Raw genomic sequence first — 21,634 nt, 5'->3', positions numbered from 1 at the left:
TTGATGTTCCAGGGCTTCCCTGGTGGCGCAGTGGTTGAGAATCTGCCTGCCAGTGCAGGGGACATGGGTTCGAGCCCTGGTCTGGGAAGATCCCACATGCCGCAGAGCAACTAAGCCCTTGCATCACAACTACTGAGCCTGCACGTCTGGAGCTTGTGCTCCGCAACAAGTGAGACAGTGAGAGGCCCCCGCTCGTCGCATCTAGAGAAAGCCCTCGCACAGAAACGAAGACCCAACACAGCCAAAAATAATAAATAAATAAATAAATAAATAAAAATTTTTTTAAAAATAAAAAAGACTGATGTTTCCACAGCCTGTACAGATCTCGGCCATTGCCTGCTGGGTCTGAGCAAGAGGCACTCAGAGGCTGCGTGGTCCAACTACCATTTTACAGATGAGGAAGCTGAGACTAGAGGAAAGGAACTTATCCACTAGCTCCTAACCCAGTAGATAAATAGCAAGGACCCTCGTGGGTGCTCCCAAAGTAGCCGTAAACTTCAATTCAGACACCCGGGGGAGCATCTCTAACCACTTCCAGCTCGGCACTGCACAATTCAAATTGATTTTTGCTCAAATAAACTCAAAATTAAAAAAAAAAAAAAAAAAAGAAAGAAAGCCCAGGCTACACCTCATCTGCTTCAGAAGGCAGAAACCCAGCAAGGGGGCTGCAGGGCAGGATGGATAGGGTAGGAGTCCCCTCTTCCTCCTGCACGCCAGAGAAAGAGGAATCTAGGCACCTTTCCGGACAGCTTCCGCTTAGCCCCAGTTCCATTCTCCATTCTCCACCCCACCTGCTGCCCCAGGGTGTAGACCACCCCCTCCGGCTTCCATGGGGTTTGGCCAATGGGGGGCCCTGGCAGGAGATCAGGGGCGGAAGGAGAGTCGCCTGGGCCAGCTGCCTCTCTCCACCAAAGCTCCCGACTACCATGGACTACCCTCAGGTCTCCTGCGCTCTCGCCTCCCAGCAGCCACGCTCCCCTCCCCTTCTGCCAGCCTCAGCGGACCAGCCCCAGCTGCCAGTAGCTCTGGGGTCCTGCACTCCTCTTCATGGCTCCCCACACCCGCCCACACCTCAAATCATCCTCGTGTAAGTGCCATCTGCTTCCTGCTGGACCCCCACGGATCCACCAGGAGGGATCCTGGCCCCACTCACGGAGCTGGCGGGACCCCCTTTACATATGGATGGGAAGCTGTGACATGCCTGGGGATCACGCTGAACCACAGGGGCAGAGTCTGGGCTGGGTCAGGCTCTCTTCTGACCCTACACGCCAAACAGCTCCCCCGCAGAAGCCAGCAGCCAACACAAGCTCCAAACACAAAGTTAGTAATAATAACCACATGGTTCCCCGGGGTACGGACCAGTGTTTCCCTACCTTTTATTCATTCCCCCTAAGGAGTCTTTTTCATTTCCTAGTCTCCCCTCAACAAAATTCTAAAACCATAGATATACAGTAAGTATCTTTCTGTCCTATATGTATATTAGGCTTTATACAGAAAAAGAGTGAGACTTTTTCACCTCCCCTTCCTAGAATCAATTTTTTTTGTCCACTTAGGGGCAGTACTGCCCCCATTGAGACACATTCAAATATCATCCCCACCTCACAACTTAGACAGCTACAGGGAGCTCCATTTTCCAGATGAGTAAACTGAGGTTCTAAGAGGGAAAAGTGACTTCCTCTGAAGTTCCCCCAGGTAAGTGGCAAGAGTATATGCTGAAACTGTTCCCCCCAAACCCACACCTAGAGGGGCTCAGAGAAGGCGGAGGATGCCTGGAGCATGGGGTAGGGGGCGGAACACCAGGCTGGGACCAGGAGACTTGACTTAACCTTGACTCTGCTGTGTGACTCCAGGCCAGCCCCTTTACATCCCCGGGCTCATGACTTATCATCAATCCAGTGAGTCAGGAAGTAAGAGCAGTGACTGTCTCTATTCCCCACCACCTAAACAAAAAGGCAATGGAAAAAAACCCGCTCTTTATTTTACAAAGGTAAAGAAGACGGAAAGCTGACCCCCTGAGTTCTATCTCTGCCTCTGAAAACACAGCTGCCTTTGGCCTTTGACTTAGTAGCAAGTCTTTTCTAATTTGAGGAAGCAGACACTGGGATGCTTGGGCTCATGCCCCGCACCGAGCTCTAAGCAACACAGCTGGTACTAGCAGGACCCCAGAGAAGTTGAGTGAGTTTGCTAATATCTTGCAGGATGAAGGTGGCATCCCCAGGGACAGACCCCAGGAAGGGCGAACCGGCCGACCTCCGAGTCTCCTCCAGACCTCGGAGCACTGGTTCAGGCGTCTTCCCTCCGCTCAGACTCACTGTGTGACCTCCACGTGACCTCTCGGGCTTCCAGTCTACAAAATTAGGTCACGGGACCAGCTGATCCTGCATCCCCTTTCCAGCAGGAGGTCAAGAGTCTCTGTTTCACCAGGCAGACCAGGCTGCCTTCCTATTCTTGGAAGCCATAGTCGGAGAAATGCATTTTAACCTTCATGTGTTTGCAAAAAAAATAAATAAAATTGGTTTCATTCAAATGCTGCTGGCTTGGTCGCCATGGATACCTCCTAATCATGAAGGATGGCTGTTACTTGTTCCCATGGAAACACGGAGGCCTGAGGAACATCCTGTAATTTCAGACAAGACACCAAATTTCAGTTGTCGGGTTGTACCGCCCAGATCTTACTGCTTAAAAACAGGTCGAGGCGAGGCAGCAACCTCTAATACTGGCTGCAGGAGAAAAGAAGTCAGTTCTATAGAAAGAGGAGGTGCAAGGCAGGGGTGTATGTGTGTGCTGGACCTCAACAGTGATCAGGAAGATGCAAATTAAAACTACCAGATGTCATTTCACACCTTTCAGGGAGGCAAAAATGAAAAAGAACAATGACCCCAAATGTTGACAGGGATGTGGGAAAGTCTTTCTTCACTGCTGGTGGAAAGAAAAGAATTTGAGAACAATTAGAAAAGAGCTAGTTGAAACACACACACACACACACACACACACACACACACACACACACACTCTAAGATGGGAAATTCCCCTCCTACATGTCCAGTCTAGAAAAATGCTTCAGACTTGCACATGGAGATCTGCACAGAGATGTCAACTGCAGCACTGTTTGTAGTAGCAGAGTATGGGAAGCAACCTAAATGTCCACCAACAGGGGAATGGATGCCCCAGTGGATGACTCCTTGAGGCAGTCATTCGGTGGAATAGGGTAGGACTCCAGGGGGCAATGTCCACGGACCCCTACAAAGGACCCAGTTCTATAAGATCAGCATGAATCAAACTCAGAAGTAAGAGGTTGAGTGAAAACAGTACATTGCAAAAGGAAACAGAGTGCAATCCACTTATGCTTTTTTTTTTTTTAACAAGAATGTTCACAAGAGCTTTATTTGTAATAGCCAAACGCTGGAAATAACCAAAACGTCCTTCAGTAGGTGAATGGTTAAACCGTGGTACATCCACAGTGTGTGAGGCAGAATAATGTTCCCTCCAAAGAAGTCTACCCTAATTCCCAGAACCTGTGAAGATATTTTATATGGTAAAAGAAACTCTGCAAATGTGATTAAGGTTAAGGACTTTGAGATGAAAGTGTATCCTGGATTTCCAGTTGGGGATAATATTAAATGTGCAAGAGGAAAGCAAGAGGATGGCTCTGAGGGATTCAATGATGCAAGAAGAGACAAGAGAGATTCTAAGCATGAGACGAATGATGGAAGAATGGGGTCACGAGCCAAGAAACGTGGGTGACCTCTATTTAGAAACTGGGAACATCCCTCAGCTGACAGCCAGCAAGAAGATAGGAACCTCAGTCCTACAACCACAGGGAACTGAATTCTGCCAACAAGGAATGGGCAATGTAATGGAGTTTTCCCTAGAGCCTTCAGAAAGCAATGCAGCCTACTAATACTTTGATCTTAGTCCCTCAAGACCCACACCAGACTTCTGACCTACAGAACTTTAAGATGACAAATCTGTGTTGTTAAAGCTAAGTTTTTTTGTTTTGTTTTTGTTTTAATTTATTTATTTTTGGCTGCGTTGGGTCTTTGTTGCTGCGTGCGGGCTTTCTCTAGTTGTGGCGAGCAGGGTCTACTCTTTGCTGTGCTGCACTGGCTTCTCACTGCGGTGGCTTCTCTTGTTGCAGAGCATGGGCTCTAGGCACGCAGGCTTCAGTAATTGTGGCATGCAGGCTCAGTAGTTGTGGTGCACGGGCTTAGTTGCTCCGTGGCATGTGGGATCTTCCCAGTCCAGGGATCGAACCTACGTCCCCTGCATTGGCAGGCGGATTTTTAACTGCTGCGCCTGAAGCAGCAGCCTGAAGTCTGAAGCTGCTAAGTAAGTTTTAACTTGCTATGGCAGCAATAGGAAACTAATACACATGCCATGGAATACTACTGTGCAAAGAAAAAGGAATGCACTATTGAAATACACAACAACTTGGATGGATCTCCAGGGCAACATGCTTGGTGCAAAAAGCCAATGTCAAAAGGTCACATGGTGCATGATCCCATTTATATGGCGTTCTCAAAGCGGTAAAGTCATAGAGATGCAAAACCAATTGGTGGTTGCCAGGAGTTAGGGATGGTGGGGGGCAGGTAAGTGGGTGTAACCATAAAAGGGCAGCACAAGAGGGAGATCTTTATGGTGATAGAAGTCTTGTGTCTTGTTTGCAGGGGTGGTTACACGAATTTATACATGTGCTGAAATGGCACAGAGTTATACACACTCATCGTACTGATGTGCACAAAAGATGAGAAAGGAAGGAGGAAAGCAGACACTGACATCCAGAAGCTGACCTGGCATTCACAGCTCTGCCATGTTATTCTCCTTTTGGACATAAACAACCTCACAGGATACCAACCTCAGACAAGGCTACCATGATAAAATGAGGCAAAACAAGTCCACTTTATCATTTTGTCTAAGCCACTGACAAAAGCCAGGTCACTGCGCCACCCACAAAATACCAAAAATCTCCCCACCTTGGCGAAAATGAGTGTCTGCTGCTCCTTTACCGATGACAGCTTTATCCTTGTGCTGCCTCTTCCCCCTGGAGATAAGATTTGAGATACCCCATCACAGAATTGCTCCTGCTTTCTGAGAGCAGCCAATCAAGAGTGAACCCCACTTCCTTAGACGTCCCCCAAATCACCCAACCAAAGCCCAAATCCTAGAGTAGGTTCTCTCTACCACACTCTGAGATGTCCCGTGGTTCCCCACAGTGTGTGTTCTCCATCACTGCAATAAGTAATAAACACAACTTGTTCAGTTGGAGGTGTGTTCCTGGTGGGTCTTTGGCTGGAGGGCATTGTACTGGTTACGTGAGACGTACCTATCAGGGGAAACTGGGTGAAGGATGCACAGAAGCATCTCTGTACTGGTTTTGCAACTGCCTACAGATATGTATATCTGTAAAAATTTCAGAATGAAAAGTTAATAAATAGCCTATTTGAAATACATGGAATCATATCTGTGTGTAAACAATTGAGATTTTCCATCCCAAGAAACTAACTGCAGAAATGTATTCATATCCAGTGTTCCCTGAGTACAGAGAATGGCCAGCAATCTAGAGGTGAGAGGCACAGAAATATAGACACCACTGCAAAGGCTTACCATGGGCTCTTTAGACTGAAATACATTTGCTGTCTACGTGATTAAACTAATATGATGTTTTACTTTCTGTTTGTACGTGTGTGCCCTTACATAGAAAAATATCATAAACAGTACTCAGAAACTTGGTATCAGAGATACTCTTTGGAGAATGGGATGGGCTACGGGTGGGAACCGTACCACTTGCTGAATGAAGAATAATTCAGCCTTCCAAAAACTAATAGTAAAATTAAAATAGAAATAGGTGGTATGATGATTCAGTACAAATTGTACCCTCTGAATACATCTGAATAGGAAAAAGGAAAAGACACTGAAATCAACAGCAGCCCCAATGACCAGTTAGAGAAAGTGGATCAGGAAAGTCCAAAAATTAGATTTAGAAACAAACTCGTGGGTCAGGGAACGAAGTTCCCCAAGCGTAAAGCTGCCAATGAACTGGTGTCCCAACTTCCCCTCCCCCACCAATGCAGGAGTGGCCAGATGAACTGCAGGAATAGCCAAAGGTAAGATCACCATGGCAACAGGTCAAGGAACCTTCAGAGTGTTAGAACTTTTCAGACAGGGCAGGCCAGCTGATGCCACTGTGTATCTGTGTGCATGTGCGTGTGTGTGTGTGTGTGTGTGTGTGAAGCACATCTGTACTGTTCTTATCTGCTCTTAACAGCCAAATGAAGCGTGAGTTTGCCAAAATAGTGCACTGATGTTGGTAGGTCTCCTACACACACTTTTTCCAGTTCAGACTTTGGCCATCCATCTTTGTTTTTTATTTTATTTATTTATTTTTGGCTGCGTTGGGTCTTCGTTGCTGCGCGTGGGCTTTCTCTAGTTGCGGCGGGTGGGGGCTACTCTTCGTTGCGGTGCACGGACTTCTCATTGCCGTGGCTTCTCTTGTTGCAGAGCACAGGCTCTAGTCGGGCGGGCTTCAGTAGTTGTGGCACGCGGGCTCCGTAGTTGTGGCGTGCAGGTAGTTGTGGAGCACGGGCTTAGTTGCTCCGCGGCACGTGAGATCTTCTCGAACTAGGGCTCGAACCCATGTCCCCTGCGTCGGCAGGCAGATTCTTTACCACTGCGCCACCAGGGAAGTCCCCCATCCATCTTTGGAAGAAGGAGGAGACGTGGTTCTTAGAGGTTACTAAACCTTACCTACCTGTGGTAGGCGGAATAATGGCCCCCAAAGAGCCCATCCTGATCCTAGAACCCATGAATATGTTACCTTCAATGTCAAAAGGGACTTCAAAGATGTGATTAAGGATCTCGAGATGGGGAGATTATTTTAGATTACCTGGGAGGGCCCAATGTAATCACAAGAGTCCTTATAAGAGAGAGACAGGAGCATCAGAGAAGACAGGGAAGGCGATGTGGTGATGGAAGCAGAGGTGGGAGTGAGGTGGGGCCATGGGTCAAGGCAGCTTCTAGAAGCTGCAAGAGGCAAGGAAACCGATTCTCCCCTAGAGCCCCCAGGGAGAATGCAGTCCTGCCGACACCTTGGTTGTAACCCAGAGAAACTGATTTCAGACTTCTGACCCTGAGAACTGTAAGACAAGTCTGTGTGTTCTAAGACACGAAATTTGCAGTAGTTTGTTCCAGTAGCAATAGGAAGTCAATACACCCACTGATCAAGGTTCGACTTATTCTAGTAAAAATGGAGGGGCAGTGACATCACACCACTGGCTGACCCAGGACTGTGGACTCTCAAGGTCCCTTTTCCAAATCGATGGCTGCCTTAAAAGGAGAAAAGCTTCCTTTTGGAAACATAATATTCATGACCCTACCTAACGTAAACTTCTTTCTTTCTCCACAATGCACTTGTTATCAATCAACATATGTAAAAGGGTTTGAAAACCACGAAAGTATATGGTACCTGTCTTGGTTATTTTATAATGTAGTTTACAGATGTTTTCACATCTGTACATAGAGGGTATTTCTCTTTGGATAGTCACTCCACACGCTGTGCATTTATCCTTAGTACAGATACTAAATACATTACTAACACTTCTTTAGGGTATATAAATTCCAACAACAGCACTCCAGAGAGAATCATGATTATCAAACCCTAAATATTCAGGTATAGAATTAAATTCACTCTATTTTTCATTTCATTCAGAAAATATAAATGATTTCTTTTTACCCCCAAATTCCACCTCAGGACTTAGTGTTTGTTCAAAAACTATATATATATATTTTTTTTCGGTGTGAGAGCTGGAATTCGCACTTTATTTTTTTAAATGACAATAGAAAAGTACCTTTAAACAGTTTATAAAAGCATAATAGACTGTGTAGACGTTGCTCTGTTTTCCTCAGAAACAAGGATACTATTCAATTAGAACAACGTGGCTACACAACAGTCTTATAGTTTTCCAACAACTTAAAATAGGCATAAAGTTTTAAGTGTGTACATACTGATTTTTTATATATAACTTCAAAACTCTCTTTACCTTTCTGTATTTGACAGCTTGGAATTCGAATTTTAAATTATCTCTAAATAACAAGGTCCTACTGTAGAGCACAGGGAACTAAGTTCAATATCCTGCAATAAACCATAATGGAGGGCTTCCCTGGTGGCGCAGTGGTTGAGCGTCCGTCTGCCAATGCAGAGGACACGGGTTCGTGCCCTGGTCCGGGAAGATCCCACATGCCGCGGAGCGGCTGGGCCCATGAGCCGTGGCCGCTGAGCGTGCGCATCCGGAGCCCGTGCTCCGCAATGGGAGAGGCCACAACAGTGAGAGGTCCGCGTACCGCAAAAAAAAAAAAAAAAAAACCCATAATGGAAAAGAATATGAAAAAGAATAAATATATATGTATAACTGAATCACTTTGCGGTACAGCAGAAACTAACAGAACATTGTAAATCAACTATACTCCAATAAATAAATAAATAATCTCCAAGTTTCTAATTTAATGATTTAATACTAAAGCAAACTGAATTTCAGCTCTTTGTGTAATTTTTAGCTTGAGGAACAGTTGACGCATAGACTGTACACTAGGTCCTATAAGGAACATGAAGCTATAATCTGACAAAACAAAGGAGCAGATTGTTTTACGTTCTACAAAAACACCTGTGACTGCCCTAGGAACTTGGAAGGAAAGAAAATTGATGCAACCATGAAGTTCACGCTACCGGCCATGAGTCATAGAGTCCTTTGTCTCTGACCCACGAGTCTCGTGTCTTCGGCCGGCACCCGGGAAACTCTACCAGTCTAGGTTGCTAGTCAGCAGGTAGGGTCAAAATCTCCACCCCTCATAGTTATTAACAAAGAGTATCAAAAATACTTAGGAATAAATTTAACAAAACAAGTACAAGGCTAATAACTTTTAAAATATTGCTGAGAGACATTAAAGAAAATCTAAATAAACAGAAAGATACACCACTTTGAAGGATTGGGAAGATTCAGTCTTGTTAAGATGGCATTTCTCCCCAAACTGATCTATAGATTCAAGGCAATGCTAGTCAAAATCCTACGGGCGTTTTAAAGACGCTGGCAGGCTCAATTTTACATTCAGATGGCAAAGCAAAGGATCTAAAAGGGCCAACCAATCTGGAGAAAGCAGAAACAGGTTGGGGGACTTATATTACTTGGTTTCAAGACATACTTTATAGCCTTGAAATGTAACTAAAGTAATCAAGATAGCGTGATATTAGCAAAAGGATAGACATATAGATCCATGGAACAGAATAAAGAGTCCAGAAATAGTCCCACATATATGTGGTCGATCGATAAATTGGTGGTGGAAAAGATCGTTTTTTCAACAAATTTAACAGCAGAACAACTGGATATTCGTATGTAATAAAAATGGACCACCAGGAAACGTGGAGAAACAGATCTAAGAGAGACAGGGACTGCATGGCATGTGTATATTTATCCTCAAGCTGACTCCTAAAGTAGGAAACACCAGCTCCAACTTTAACAGGAAGAAACTGAAGTTCAGAAACATCAACTGAAAGGACCACGACCACTCGGCTAAGAAAGGCTAAGAAACGCAGAAGACAGGATTCGAGCCTGGCGAGCTCTGAATCAAAGGGCTGCCCCAGGATGGGAAAGCGCCTCCATGGAGAGATAAGTGAGAGGATGACAGGTCCCAAGTCCCCCGGAAGGCTGAGTGTCCTCCCTGCCCTTGGCCTCTCTCTACGTCTCCAGGTGCCATCCCAGCCCCGCTACACGGCAGAAGGGGATAAGGGATGCCTCATTCGACTGCATGTTTTGGTCCCCTGATGTTGGGCGTGGGGAAGGGAGAAGTCTTGAACCTATGGAACTGCGATAACCTGCTATCTCTCAAAAGGAATCAGGATCAGAATTCAAGTTGTCTTGAAGTTCAGGACGTGGTTCCGAGTCAATGGAGGTTGCCCGCTGTTTTGGGGGTGGGGTCTGCTGGGAGAGAGGCATGGAAATGACTGTGGAGGGCTGGGGTCCAGGGCACCTCCCCACCCTGGGAATCCTCAACGTAGAGCATTTGGTGGTGGCACAAGAACTCCTCAGAGGGGACGTGGAGGGGTCAGGCTCCTGGTTCTCAGAAGGTGGGAGGGAAGAGCTGAGAAGATGTGCCTCCCAGCTATGTCTCAGGATTCTGGGTAGGGCCTCCCAAAAGGACAGCACAAGTGTTCACCCCTTAGTCCCCGGTTGGCCTCATGAATAACAGTCCAGTGTAAGTGTTGCAAACTTTCAGCATCTATAGACACTGTCACCAGCTCTTCTCTAAGCCCCTCTACTTGAGTCCCTTAACAATTGCCTTTGGGACTTTCCTGGTGGCGCAGCGGTTAAGAATCTGCCTGCCAATGCAGGGTACACGGGTTCGAGCCTTGGTCCGGGAAGATCCCACAGGCCGCGGAGCAACTAAGCCCGTGCGCCACAGCTACTGAGCCTGCGCTCTAGACACCGCGAGCCACAACTACTGAACCCGCACGCCTAGAGCCCGTGCTCCGCAGCAAAGAGAAGCAACCGCAATGAGAAGCCCGTGCACCGCAACAACGAGCAGCCCCCGCTCGCTGCAACTAGAGAAAGCCTGCGCGCAGCAACGAAGACCCAACGCAGCCAAAAATTTTTTTTAATCTTTAAAAAACAAACAATTGCCTTTGACCATCCATACTTCCTCTTCCTCATCCTGACATACACCTCACTTTCAAAGAATCCCCAGCCTTCCCAAAACTCTGGGTTTCCCCATCACTCCAAGGATTAATTACCTGGCCTGAAGTGTTCTCTCATCCCTGAGTCCCTTTTTGCTCCTTTGCTTTCTGAGGATTTCTAGGAAATTTAGCCTGAAGTGTGACCTTCTCCAATTTTACTCCTGAGTTTTCTCCCGTGACTCTGTAGCCCCAGGACCTATTCCAGGCCCGGCAGAGAGCTGGCATTTACCTGTACTGCTGCAATTCAGGATAGAAGGAGGTCCTAGCGTGGAGACACGCGTTGGCTCTTCCCCACCGTGTGCAATTTCTCTGTACCCATTTTTGAAACCCACAATGCAATACTACACATTTTGAAGCATTTGCAAATGTAGTAAAAGCGTAAAAGCACACGTGGGCAGGACAATGCACCGCCTTTAGGAGGCTGGGTATCCCTGGGGAGAGCGTAGGAGACTTTAGCTATATCTCAGGGGTCAGCACATTTTTTTCATAAAGGGCCAGAAAGCAAATATTCTAGGTTTGTCTCAACTACATAACCCTGTCAAGGCAACATGTAAACAGCCACGGACAATATGAATAAGTGGGGCTGTGTTCCAATAACCTTTACTTATAGACACGGAAAATCTGAATTTCCGATCATTTTCACGTGATAAAACATTATTCCTCTTTTGATTTTTGTTTCAACCCTTGAAAAATGTAAATGCTATTCTTAGCTCGCAGGTCATACAAAAACAGGCGGTGGGCTATATGAAAACAGGTGGGATTTGACCTGTGAGCTGTACTTTGCCGACCCCCTGCTGTACCTGAATCATTTTATTTCTAAGAAAAAGAAAAAGAAAAAAAGAAGAAAAGAGAAGCAATCATGGCAATGTTAACATTTGCTAAATCTGAGAGGTGAGTACCTGGGTGTCTGTAATGTTATTTTCTACACTTTTTATACTTTCAAATATTTTAGAATTTTCAAAAACTTCAAGAAGGGAAAAAGCCTGGAAATCACCTTCCAAATGCTCCCAGAGCTTATCACTGGGTGCTAGAATTAAAGGTTATTTTTTATTTTCTTCTCTTGCATAATGGATATTTATTACTTTATTACTTTTGTAATCCTAGGGGTTGGGGGGGAAGGGGAAAAACACTAACATAAACATTATATTCTTTAAAAAAAAAAGAGGAGATGGAGTGATTTGGCCCATAGCTGGTGGTCTCCCCTGGGGACCACCAGTGACCCAGGAGCCTCTTCCATAACATCCCCATGAAGGGCTGCCCCAGCACCCAGCCCCCCTGCTCCCCACTCCTTAAACTGGCCCCTCCCTCTGCAGATGGCTCTCCCTCTGCGGGTGGGACCGGAGGGCTGCACCCCTGGTTTTCTGAAGCCCAAGGTCCTGTCCCAGGAGGGCTCAGAGGCTGCCGCTGATGATGCGGAAGGGCCCTCAGGGCCCCAAACTGCTTGCTGCTAACATGCAGCTTTGAACAGCTCCCTAGACACCAGGGGGAACAGTGACCACACAGACAGTTAATGGGAAACCCAGGCTTCCCTCAGACCTCCATAGCCACCCAGCTTCTCCAGCAATGTCCAGTTCTGCATGCCACCCTCACCCCTCAACCATTTGACCTCCTGCAGCCTCTAGTACCTTTCCACCACTTTCCTGAAGCTACTCCCCAAAGGCACCCCCTGCCCAGTCTGGTGCCGCCCTCCCACCCTTGCAGCATCAAGAGTCAGAGCAGGCCTGTCAGCCATGCCCACAGCTCTGCTGCCCCCTCACCCCAAACCCTCCCCACTTGCCTGGGCCTATCCCATCACCAGCTCCCAACCCTCTCGCTGTGAGGACGACCCCTGATCTCTCTCTCTCCCCGCTCAAACCCATTGCCTCTTGCAACAAGACGGCCAACATAGTCACCTGTGATCACTGATACCCACTCTCTCTGCTCCCCGGACCACATCAGTCTAGCTTGCTGGTTGCTTAAAATCATTTTCCTAAATTGCAGTTCTGGTAAGTACAGTGAGAATGAAACATCCTGAACTCTGCCACTCAGTAGCTGGGTGACGTCGAGGAGGTCAATTAACCAGGCTGAGCCTGAGTTTTCTCATCTGCAAAATGGAGCTGATACAATTATCTGTGAGAATGAGGACTTAATGAAATGATGCACGCAAAGGACTTAGAAAGGCGCCTACACTGTGTCAAGTGCTCAAAAAATGGAAGTCGGTGCTATTATAATGACTGTTATTTTCAAAATTCTCCCTTTGATTCCGTGTGGCCTGCCAGGGGGAGTTCCAACCTCGTGGCTCACCATCCAAGGCCCTGCCTACCCTTCCAGTCACACCATCTGCCAACCCGCTTACAGGACTACCTTCCCCATAAGCCCGGCTCCCTGGGGGTGGGGGCTGACTGTATCCTCCACGGCAGCCCCTGGCACAGAGCTTGCAAACAGTAGGTGGCTCACTAAAGCTCTGCTGCTCTGAACAAGTACAAGTGACACTTGTAGCAGCCTCTGGGGGAAGGGAATGCCAAGGAGCCATCTGGATGGCTCCGATCCCCACAAGCATCACATTTTATTTCTAGATCAGCCCTAATAGAGCTGCAATTAACCCCTCAGGCTTTGGATGAACAGATAATGATAACTCACCCCGCCTATAATGATACCCTATGTTGTTTCACATCTACTTGTTCAAAGTGCTTCTGAGCCCAGAGATGTTTAGTGACTTGCCTGAGGTCACCAGCATTTATGGTGCAGTCAGAAGGACTCCCGCCCTGGCCACACACCTGACCCAAACTCAGTCCCCAGGATAGAGGGATAAATGGATAGAAAACCGCTTTTCCAGAAGACTATCCCAGATTGCCAATTTATTGGTTTCCAACCTTTAAACCCAAGTTCTACAGTCCCCAAGCCAAGCAGGACACCAAAAGGAGCCCCATCCCTGGCTGCCTGGCTCCCTCTAGCCCCACTCTCTTCCCCTTCCCTCTGCTCCCTCATCCACCGGAGGCTTTAGGGGAGCGTGCTGAGCCTCACAGCAGCCACATCGTCCTCCCTGTGCTCTGCCTTTTCCATTTCACAGCCGTGTCAACACATCACCCCTAAGGGCCAAGAAAAAAGAAGTAACACAGCCCAGATGCCGACAGTGCTATCCTGTCTGTCGGGGAGAAGAGAGGAGAGAAATAAAAGCTAACAAGACTTCCAAGAGCAAAATCCCCAAACCTCCTCTCGGGTACCTGGCAGCTGTCAAAGTCGACACAGGAACCTGGCGGAGGGGGGGAAACCCATCCCAAATAAAACCAGGCAGCTGTGGAGCGAGAGTCACAGACCAAGCAGGGCTGCATTTCCAAGGGTGCGCTAGGCACCCTCACGGACTCACCTTTCCTACTAACGCACAGGTGGTCTGTCTAGACTGTGAAACCAAGCCTGTCTTTTCTGAGTACGGAGTCTACTCTTTTTATTTTTTTATTAGTATTATTTGGAGGGCTATTGCGCTTCCCCTCCCTTCCTTATTTATGCAATCAGAGGAAATCACAGCACAGACAGCCACTTCCAAACTCAAGGCCACATGGGCCAATTTCAGATGGATAATTAAATATTGAACAAACGCTGAAATGTCTCTACTGGATCGGGATGGCTAAAAATAACTACCCTGCCACTCCACGCGCGGGCATCTCGGCTGCTCACGGACTCACCTTTCCTACTAACGCACAGGTGGTCTGTCTAGACTGTGAAACCAAGCCTGTCTTTTCTGAGTACGGAGTCTACTCTTTTTATTTTTTTATTAGTATTATTTGGAGGGCTATTGCGCTTCCCCTCCCTTCCTTATTTATGCAATCAGAGGAAATCACAGCACAGACAGCCACTTCCAAACTCAAGGCCACATGGGCCAATTTCAGATGGATAATTAAATATTGAACAAACGCTGAAATGTCTCTACTGGATCGGGATGGCTAAAAATACCCCCCCTGCCACTCCACGCGCGGGCATCTCGGCTGTTCCCTCTCAAATCCCTCCTCCCAGCAACTGTCAAACACAACCTTCCCAGGAAGGGCGGGTGGGGGGCGGGGGAGGGCCGGGAACCGATTCCCCAAACACCTACTTAACAGAAAACAAAACTTCAGCTCCCAGCAAGCTCCTAACGTTCCTGACCAGGAAATACTCTCCCTTTCCTGACATTTAACCAAGTGGCCTCGAGAGGAAGGTGCAGGGGAAATATCACAGCCATTGCTTTTCTTTTAAAAATAGTCAAGAGGCTGCGTGTCATTTCGAAGCAAAACACGTATGCGGTCGGGGATGTGAGCACATTTGTGTATCAAGTTACACAGGAATTCAACCCCTATTCCCTCCCGCCAAGAAGACCCATCAAGGAGCCCAGCTGCCTCAGTGTCCCAATCTGGGCTAACATTAGGAAAAGCAACAAACAAAATCAACACCAAAATAGGATGCAAAGGGCTGTGGATTCCAGACCTGGATCTCTCCTTAACGTCGGGAAAGTGGTCTTGGTTCTCTGGGCTTCAGTTTCTCCAATTGTCAAGGGGAACAGTTAGCTCCCAGGGCCACACAGGTTAATCCCTCCAACCTCCCCCCATCAGCAGCTGAGCAAAGCAGGCTCCGGGCCTGTCCTTGTGCCACCAGGTTTCAGGAAGTACAGAATGCAACGGGGCACAGAAAGAGCGCCCAGGAATCGGAGCTCCAGACCTGACCCTTTGAAGCACACTTCTAAGCGTGAGCTTGGGAGTCCGGTGGCCTCGGGTTGAACCTTGCCTCTTCCTCCACACCCTGAGCTCAGTTTCCTCACCTGGCAAAGGGAAGTGATGGTAATGACCCCTACCTCCTAGGAGGGTTGGAAAGGTAAAAGGAGATACGAGATAGTCAGGTGAAGCTCTTGACGCAGGGCCTGGCACACAGTCAGCTGGGTAAAAGGAAGCGATTACCTTCCTTGTTATTAAAGGTGATGAGGATGCGCCAGAAACACAAAGACCAAGAAGCTGACATTCCAGCAGATGAACTTGGGCCTCTGGCCTCCCTCAAGGACCTACACAGCTCTGGGAAGTTGGCCTCAAGCTGTCTGCTGGTCTCCAGGGACCTCACAACACGGGATGCTGAACCCTCAGCACAAAGGAACTCGGTGGAAAAACAGGGCTGAGTCTGTAAGACCTGTGACCTGCCCAGGGAAAGGAGGACATGGCTGGTAGGCATGAATGGGAGCAGGATACAAGGGTGGGGGCCGGGGGAGAGCCTAGGCCCGAGGGATGGCCTGAGTCATCCCAGGCAGACAGAGGGCCCAACGAGCAGGATGGACCCTCCCCACCTCAAATGCCAGTGGGGTCATTCCCCTGCCTCCCTCCTGAATCATGGTCAGGATTGTGGAAGCGGATGGCTGTGAACACTCAGTAGAGTTGCTGACTGTGCAAATCAGATAGAAGGAGGTGGCCTTATCAAAGCCAAGGCCTAACCTCAGAAGGATCCGCCTGCCCACGAGATAGCAAGGTGGTGCGTTCACAAGCCCAAGATGTGGAGTAGGGCAGAGCTGGGCTCCACCGTTTCTTAGCTGCGTGACGTTGGACAAGGCTCCCACTCTCTGGGACACAGTTTCCTCACCTCTAAAATGAGAATAATGCCAGTATCCATCTCCAGCGTTGTTGTGAGCATTAAATAAGGTAAATACAGAGTTAAGCTCACTGCCAACACTGAGCAGGCGTTCGGCAAACAGAAGTCATTTCAACTTTATTACACGTCGTGAGAAGGAGTGAAGCTCCACTACCTGAGTTACGTAAAGGCCTGGAGAAGCTGGAGCCAATCCCCAAAGGAGAGATGGTGTCTCAGCAGGAGCAAAGGAGGAAACAAGGCAGAAAAAAGTATATGTACAATTTCAGAGGTCTCAGACTTGGGCTCTTGAAAGGACATTTAAAGACTGGGGGGACCACAAGGTACAACCAGCCCCCACCCTCAGGGCTGTTCTCAGGCTTGTCCAGCCCCTGGGGCCCCAAGCTGCTGCCCAGGGGCCTCTCAGCGGGTCTCCCTGAAGCCAGGGTCCCCATGGAGAGGTCCCAGCGCCCGCCCTTCCCTATGGTGGCACCCAGGCCCCTCCCTAGCCATCGCTCCCACTTAGGAAGCAGCCATGGCAAATCAGCACCCTCCCCAACCATGTTGCCAGCTTCCTGGGGGCCAGAAGCCCTGGGTTCCATACCCCGCTCTGTGAAGGTGGCCCCTCTGTGCCTCAGTGCCCCCGCCTCTGGACGTCAGGGGTTAGATCACTCAGCTGCCAGCTTCAAAGTCCTGGGAGGTGACCCCCACCTCAGGAGGTCAGCCCTAGTCCTCCTGAGCACCTCCTGCCCAGGACATTCCTCAGGGGATGCTGGAGCGCTCCTGGGAGCCAGCCCCCTCCTGAGGCCCCTCACACAGACTCCAGCATACCTTGGAAAGAAAGACACCCAGGTGGAAGGGAGTGGGACCGCACAGCAGCCATGACACAGGGCCATGCAATGGGATATATGTGGGCGTGGAGAAGGAACTGACCATCTAAGGAGAAAACATAGGCCAGGTCTGCAGCGCCCAGGCAGGGCCTGGCATGTGCCTGGACCCCAGGAAAAACTCAGATGAAAACACGAAGAAAAGAATCAAAACCTCCCCTGAGTATAGGGATGGGCATTCCAAGAGGTCTCCCAACATGTGAGACAGCAGGACAGGATTAGCCCCAATTGACAGATGGGGAAACTGAGGCCTTGGGATGTGCCAGAATCACATAACCAGCTCATGATCGAGCTGGGACTAGAGTCCGTCTCCCACTAACCACTGCCCTGTACCCCCAAAAGGGCTCTGTGCACCAGGGCAGCTCAACAAGCCAGCCTCCCCAACCAACTGGGGGCTTGTCAAGAGCTGGGAGCCTATGCAATTCATCCCCATGTGCCCCCATGCCCAGCACATAGCAGGTGCTCAAGACGTGTTTGCTAGTTGAATGAATGGGTGGACTTTATCCAGGGCAAGAAGAAAACTTGTATTTCCCCAGCAGCCCTGAGGGTACAGGTAGGTCAGACAGACAGACAAAGCTTTTCTTGACCTTGGTGGGGGTAGGTGGGAAGGTACCCTGGCTGATGACACACTTTTGGGGGGCAGGACCCCCTCAAATTCATGGGCCACGCCCAGCCTTCAAGAGGACTCAGGGTCACCAGGCACGACACAAAATGGCCAGATGACCCTTGCCATGCAAAAGTCACTGTTTCCACCCTGCCTCTGGCCACAATCAAACTTCGTGTCCCCCTCTACCAACAACAGATTCACTCTGCCCATACTTCAGATGGAGAACTCAGGGCGCAGAGAAGGGAAGAGGCTTGCTTACTGCCCTGCTTTGGTCACACCTGGGGGACTGCAGACACTGTCCCTCACTGGCGGCCCCACCAGGGACAGTCTTAGTCTGCAGCGAGCCCCCTCCCACCACTCCAGAGGGACAGTAGGGGCGGTGGGCAGGGAGCTTCCTCAGAGGTGGCAGTCTGGTCACAACCCTCTCCCTGGCTGGGCCAGCTGCGCGTCCCCACCACCAGCCAATTCTTCCCTGCACTTTCCTGTTTCTGAACAAACACACGCCTGCGTTCTCAGTCATTGTCCTTCCTTGCTTGTGGCAGAGGCCAGAATGGGTGTGGAGCAAGGGCCCAATCAGGGCTGGGATGCTGGGTACCACCGCCTCCTTGGGGATCTGATGATGTCACCCTCATGGGACCAAGCCCCACTGCAGATGGGGAGACTGAGGCGTGAGGTCAGAAAGGACGAGCTCAAGGCCTCGAGGTGGCTCCCCCAGCATGAGTTACCACCTGGGGGGCAGGGGTGTGCTGCCCTCAGGAGGAGGGGCAGCCCTGGAGGCAGAGTCAGGGATCTGGGAGTTTAGTGGAGGGAGGTCAGTGATGCTCTAGCTGCCCCCAACCCGGGTACCTCCACCTCTCACCCTGCCAGGCAGCTCCCAGCCCTCACCCATGACCCCCCATCACTCAAGGGCCTTTATCAGGCCCAAACTACTGCTCCCCGCTATTCCCCTCCACCAACCCAGGCCCTCTGCCACCCCGGGATGAACTCTGCCCACACACCCAAGAGGTTTTCCAACTCCCTGTCTTTGCACAGCTGCTGCTCTGTCCAGAGTAAGGACATCCATAGCTCACACTCAACTGTGGCCCAAGTCCCAGGCAGCGCGGGCTTGCAGCTTTCCACGCCTTTGCTCTCAGTCTTTAAACAACCCTGCCATCACCACCCCCATTTACCAGACAAGGCCACTGAGGCTTGGAGAGGTAACTGGCCAAAGGATGGCTTTGTGCAGAGCAGGGGCTTGAACTCTGATTTGATTCAACCACTCCCTCTGCCAAAGGAAACTCTACCCATCTGGTGAGACCCAGTCCAAATGTCACCTACTCTGTGAAGCTCTCCCTGATTTCCCAGATGTAACTTCTGTTCAGGGACAGTCTCCTCCCCCCTCCCTGCAGGCTGGGTGCTCCTTTGAGGCTGGGACACAAAGCAGTGACTCCTGCACAGGCGAGCCTGGGAGCTGGGGCTCAGACGATGGCCAGACATGTATTGATTGTCTCTGGCTCAGTCAGCTGAGCAGGAGGGGGCCTTCTGGTCCTCTCTGTGCCCGCAGGGATGGAGCTGGGCTGAGGTGAAGAGTGAAGGGAAGGTCACACAGGGCATCGAGCAGGAGTGGGGTGGGTACAGGAGGACTCATGGTGACCTGAGCGTAACTGGCCATCTGTACAGCTCCCATTTCTCACAACCTGAACCCATTTCCTCACGGAATCTTCCGTGTATCAATACTACTAGCCCCCTTTTACAGCTCAAGAAACTGAGACTCAGAAAAGGGAAAAGACTTGCCCAAAGTCACAGTGCTCGAGCCCAGATCTCTGATGGCCCGGGCCAAGCCTGGAGGGAGGCAGTAGCCAGAGGCCTTTTCAAGGAAGGCAAGGGGGAAGAGAGCACAGGCCTTGGGAGGCCCTTAAAGACTGAACTCCCAGCACACACACGTGTGCCTTCCCAACCTCAGCTTGAACCCTCCCACACACAGGGAACTCACTACTTCAGGAACTCACCACTTCCTGAGGAAGCCCTGTACATTGTTGTTGAGCCCTGACTGTGGGAAAAGCCTTCCCCATTCTGGAAGAAGCAAATGAACGTATGCCGCCTGCCTGCCTCACTTATCCTCATACTGACGAGAAAACTGAGGTTCAGGGGCAACTACAGGGCCCGGGCCACACAACCAGTGCCCGGAGGGGTGGGTATTTGACCAGATTCCAAGCACAGATTTGCTCAAACCCCTCTGGGTCAGGCTGGGCACGGGGCCAGCCTTCCAGATTCCGAAGATAACCTGATGGTGTAAACTCAGCCCAGGTGCCCACTAGGTACTCCCAAGCCCCCTCCTCCCTCCCACCCACGGGCGCGTCAGTGGACCTGAGCCTTTGCCAGGGACTCCAGCCTCCCCAGGGCCCCTTCGAAGCCCTCCTCCTTCCAGGGGGCCTCCCCCCACCTCCTACCCAGCCATGGAAGGAAGTCCCGGCCCCCACCCAGCCCCCTGGATCACACGCCTTTCCAGCTGTGGATCCTGTTACTGGAAAAAGAAAATGCTGCTTGCACCTCCCCCTCCAGGTCCTGCCTCCTGGCCTTGAAAAGAGAGAAACTCATTTCAAAGGAGGTGGCGCCCACCCACTCAGAGACGTCCTGGACAGATGTTACCAGCCACCACACCGGTGGAGCCAAGGACCCCTGGGATAGGACCCCCTGAGGTCCACCCACGTGCCCCTCCACCCAAGAGGCGGGGGAGTCCACTTAAGTCCCAGAGGAGCGAAGAGGGAGTTGGGGGGAGGTAAGCTGAGAGGCCAGGGCAGTGCAGGCAAGGGGAGGAAAGCCAGGTCGCTCAGGATGATGATGCCCCCGCTGCTGAGTAAACTGAGGCACGGTGGTCAAAAGTGAGAGGTGGAAGAAAGAAGCTGAACTGCGATCCCCCCTTTGCCTGCGCTTGGCAAGAGGAGACACCGGAGCCTCAGTTTCCCCACCAGGGTGGAGGTTGAGGAGAAGCTGGGGGAGTGGGAAGCAAGCAGACACAGTTCCGGGCAACCAGAAGGGGCGGCTGAGAGGGTCCGGGGTAAATAGACAGCAGGAGAACCCAGGGTCGCGGGCACCCCAGGGCATCAGGCGGTGATCCGGCGCTAGGGAGGGCCTGGGGTCAGGGGTCAGGGGTCGGGGTGGCGCCTACCCCTGGCGGGCCGGGTCCGGCTGCGGGAGCGGCTCCTCTGTCGCTGCAGCCGGGGCCGCCTCAGCAGCCGGTAGTAGTAGGAGGGCCTCCCGGTGCTCTTCCTGGCGCCGCCCGCGGACATGCTGCCGCCCGCCGGGCACCGGGCCGGGCCTGGGCGCGCTCACACGGGCCCCATCGCCCGCTCCGGCCGGCCCGGCGGGCGTCCTCGCGTTCTCCCGCGTGCCGCTGCGGCCGCCGCCGAGGCCGACGCTGCCCCACAAAGTCGCGCAAACTCCTCCTCCTCCTCCCGCCCTCCCCGGAGCAGCCGGCCCCGCCGCGGGGGCCGGGGACCGGGAGGCCGGACTGGCACGGGCCCGGAAAGTCAGTGCGGGAGAAATCCCGGCCTGGAGTCGGCGAGGCCAGGCGGGCCGGAGTGCCCGGGACCCCAGGCAGGTCCCCAGGACGGCCACCGCCCTCCCCCCGCGCCTGAGAGCCCGACCTCCGGGCGCACGCGGCGTCCCACCCCGCCGGCGGGTATAGACAGTGCACACCCGCGTGTGGGCGCTCCCTGACACAGGGCAGGGCGCAGGCAAGGCGACCAGGAGGGCACCGTGCTTCCGAACCGGGAACCCTCGATTAGGGTCCGAATGAGGCCGGTGCCGCAGGGCCGCTTTCCGCCCCAAGCTCACTGGGCTGCGTGTCGATCCGCAAACACACACCGTCCAGCATGCCCCCCC

General features: G+C 50.9%; 1 protein-coding gene across 1 annotated transcript in view; it reads right to left on the bottom strand.

Moving 5' to 3' along the window:
- The window catches only part of DAB2IP (DAB2 interacting protein), a 126,564-nt gene extending 105,525 nt beyond the window's left edge, over positions 1-21,039 (bottom strand). Inside the window, 1 exon segment of the mRNA XM_007468354.1 lies at positions 20,919-21,039. Within this exon segment, the coding sequence (XP_007468416.1) occupies positions 20,919-21,039 (121 nt within the window).
- Positions 21,040-21,634: the final 595 nt, after the last annotated feature.

Source organism: Lipotes vexillifer, unplaced genomic scaffold, assembly GCF_000442215.2.
Source record: "Lipotes vexillifer unplaced genomic scaffold, Lipotes_vexillifer_v1.1 scaffold1285, whole genome shotgun sequence".
Lineage (NCBI taxonomy): Eukaryota > Metazoa > Chordata > Mammalia > Artiodactyla > Lipotidae > Lipotes > Lipotes vexillifer.
This window is presented reverse-complemented; position numbering and strand designations above follow the sequence as displayed.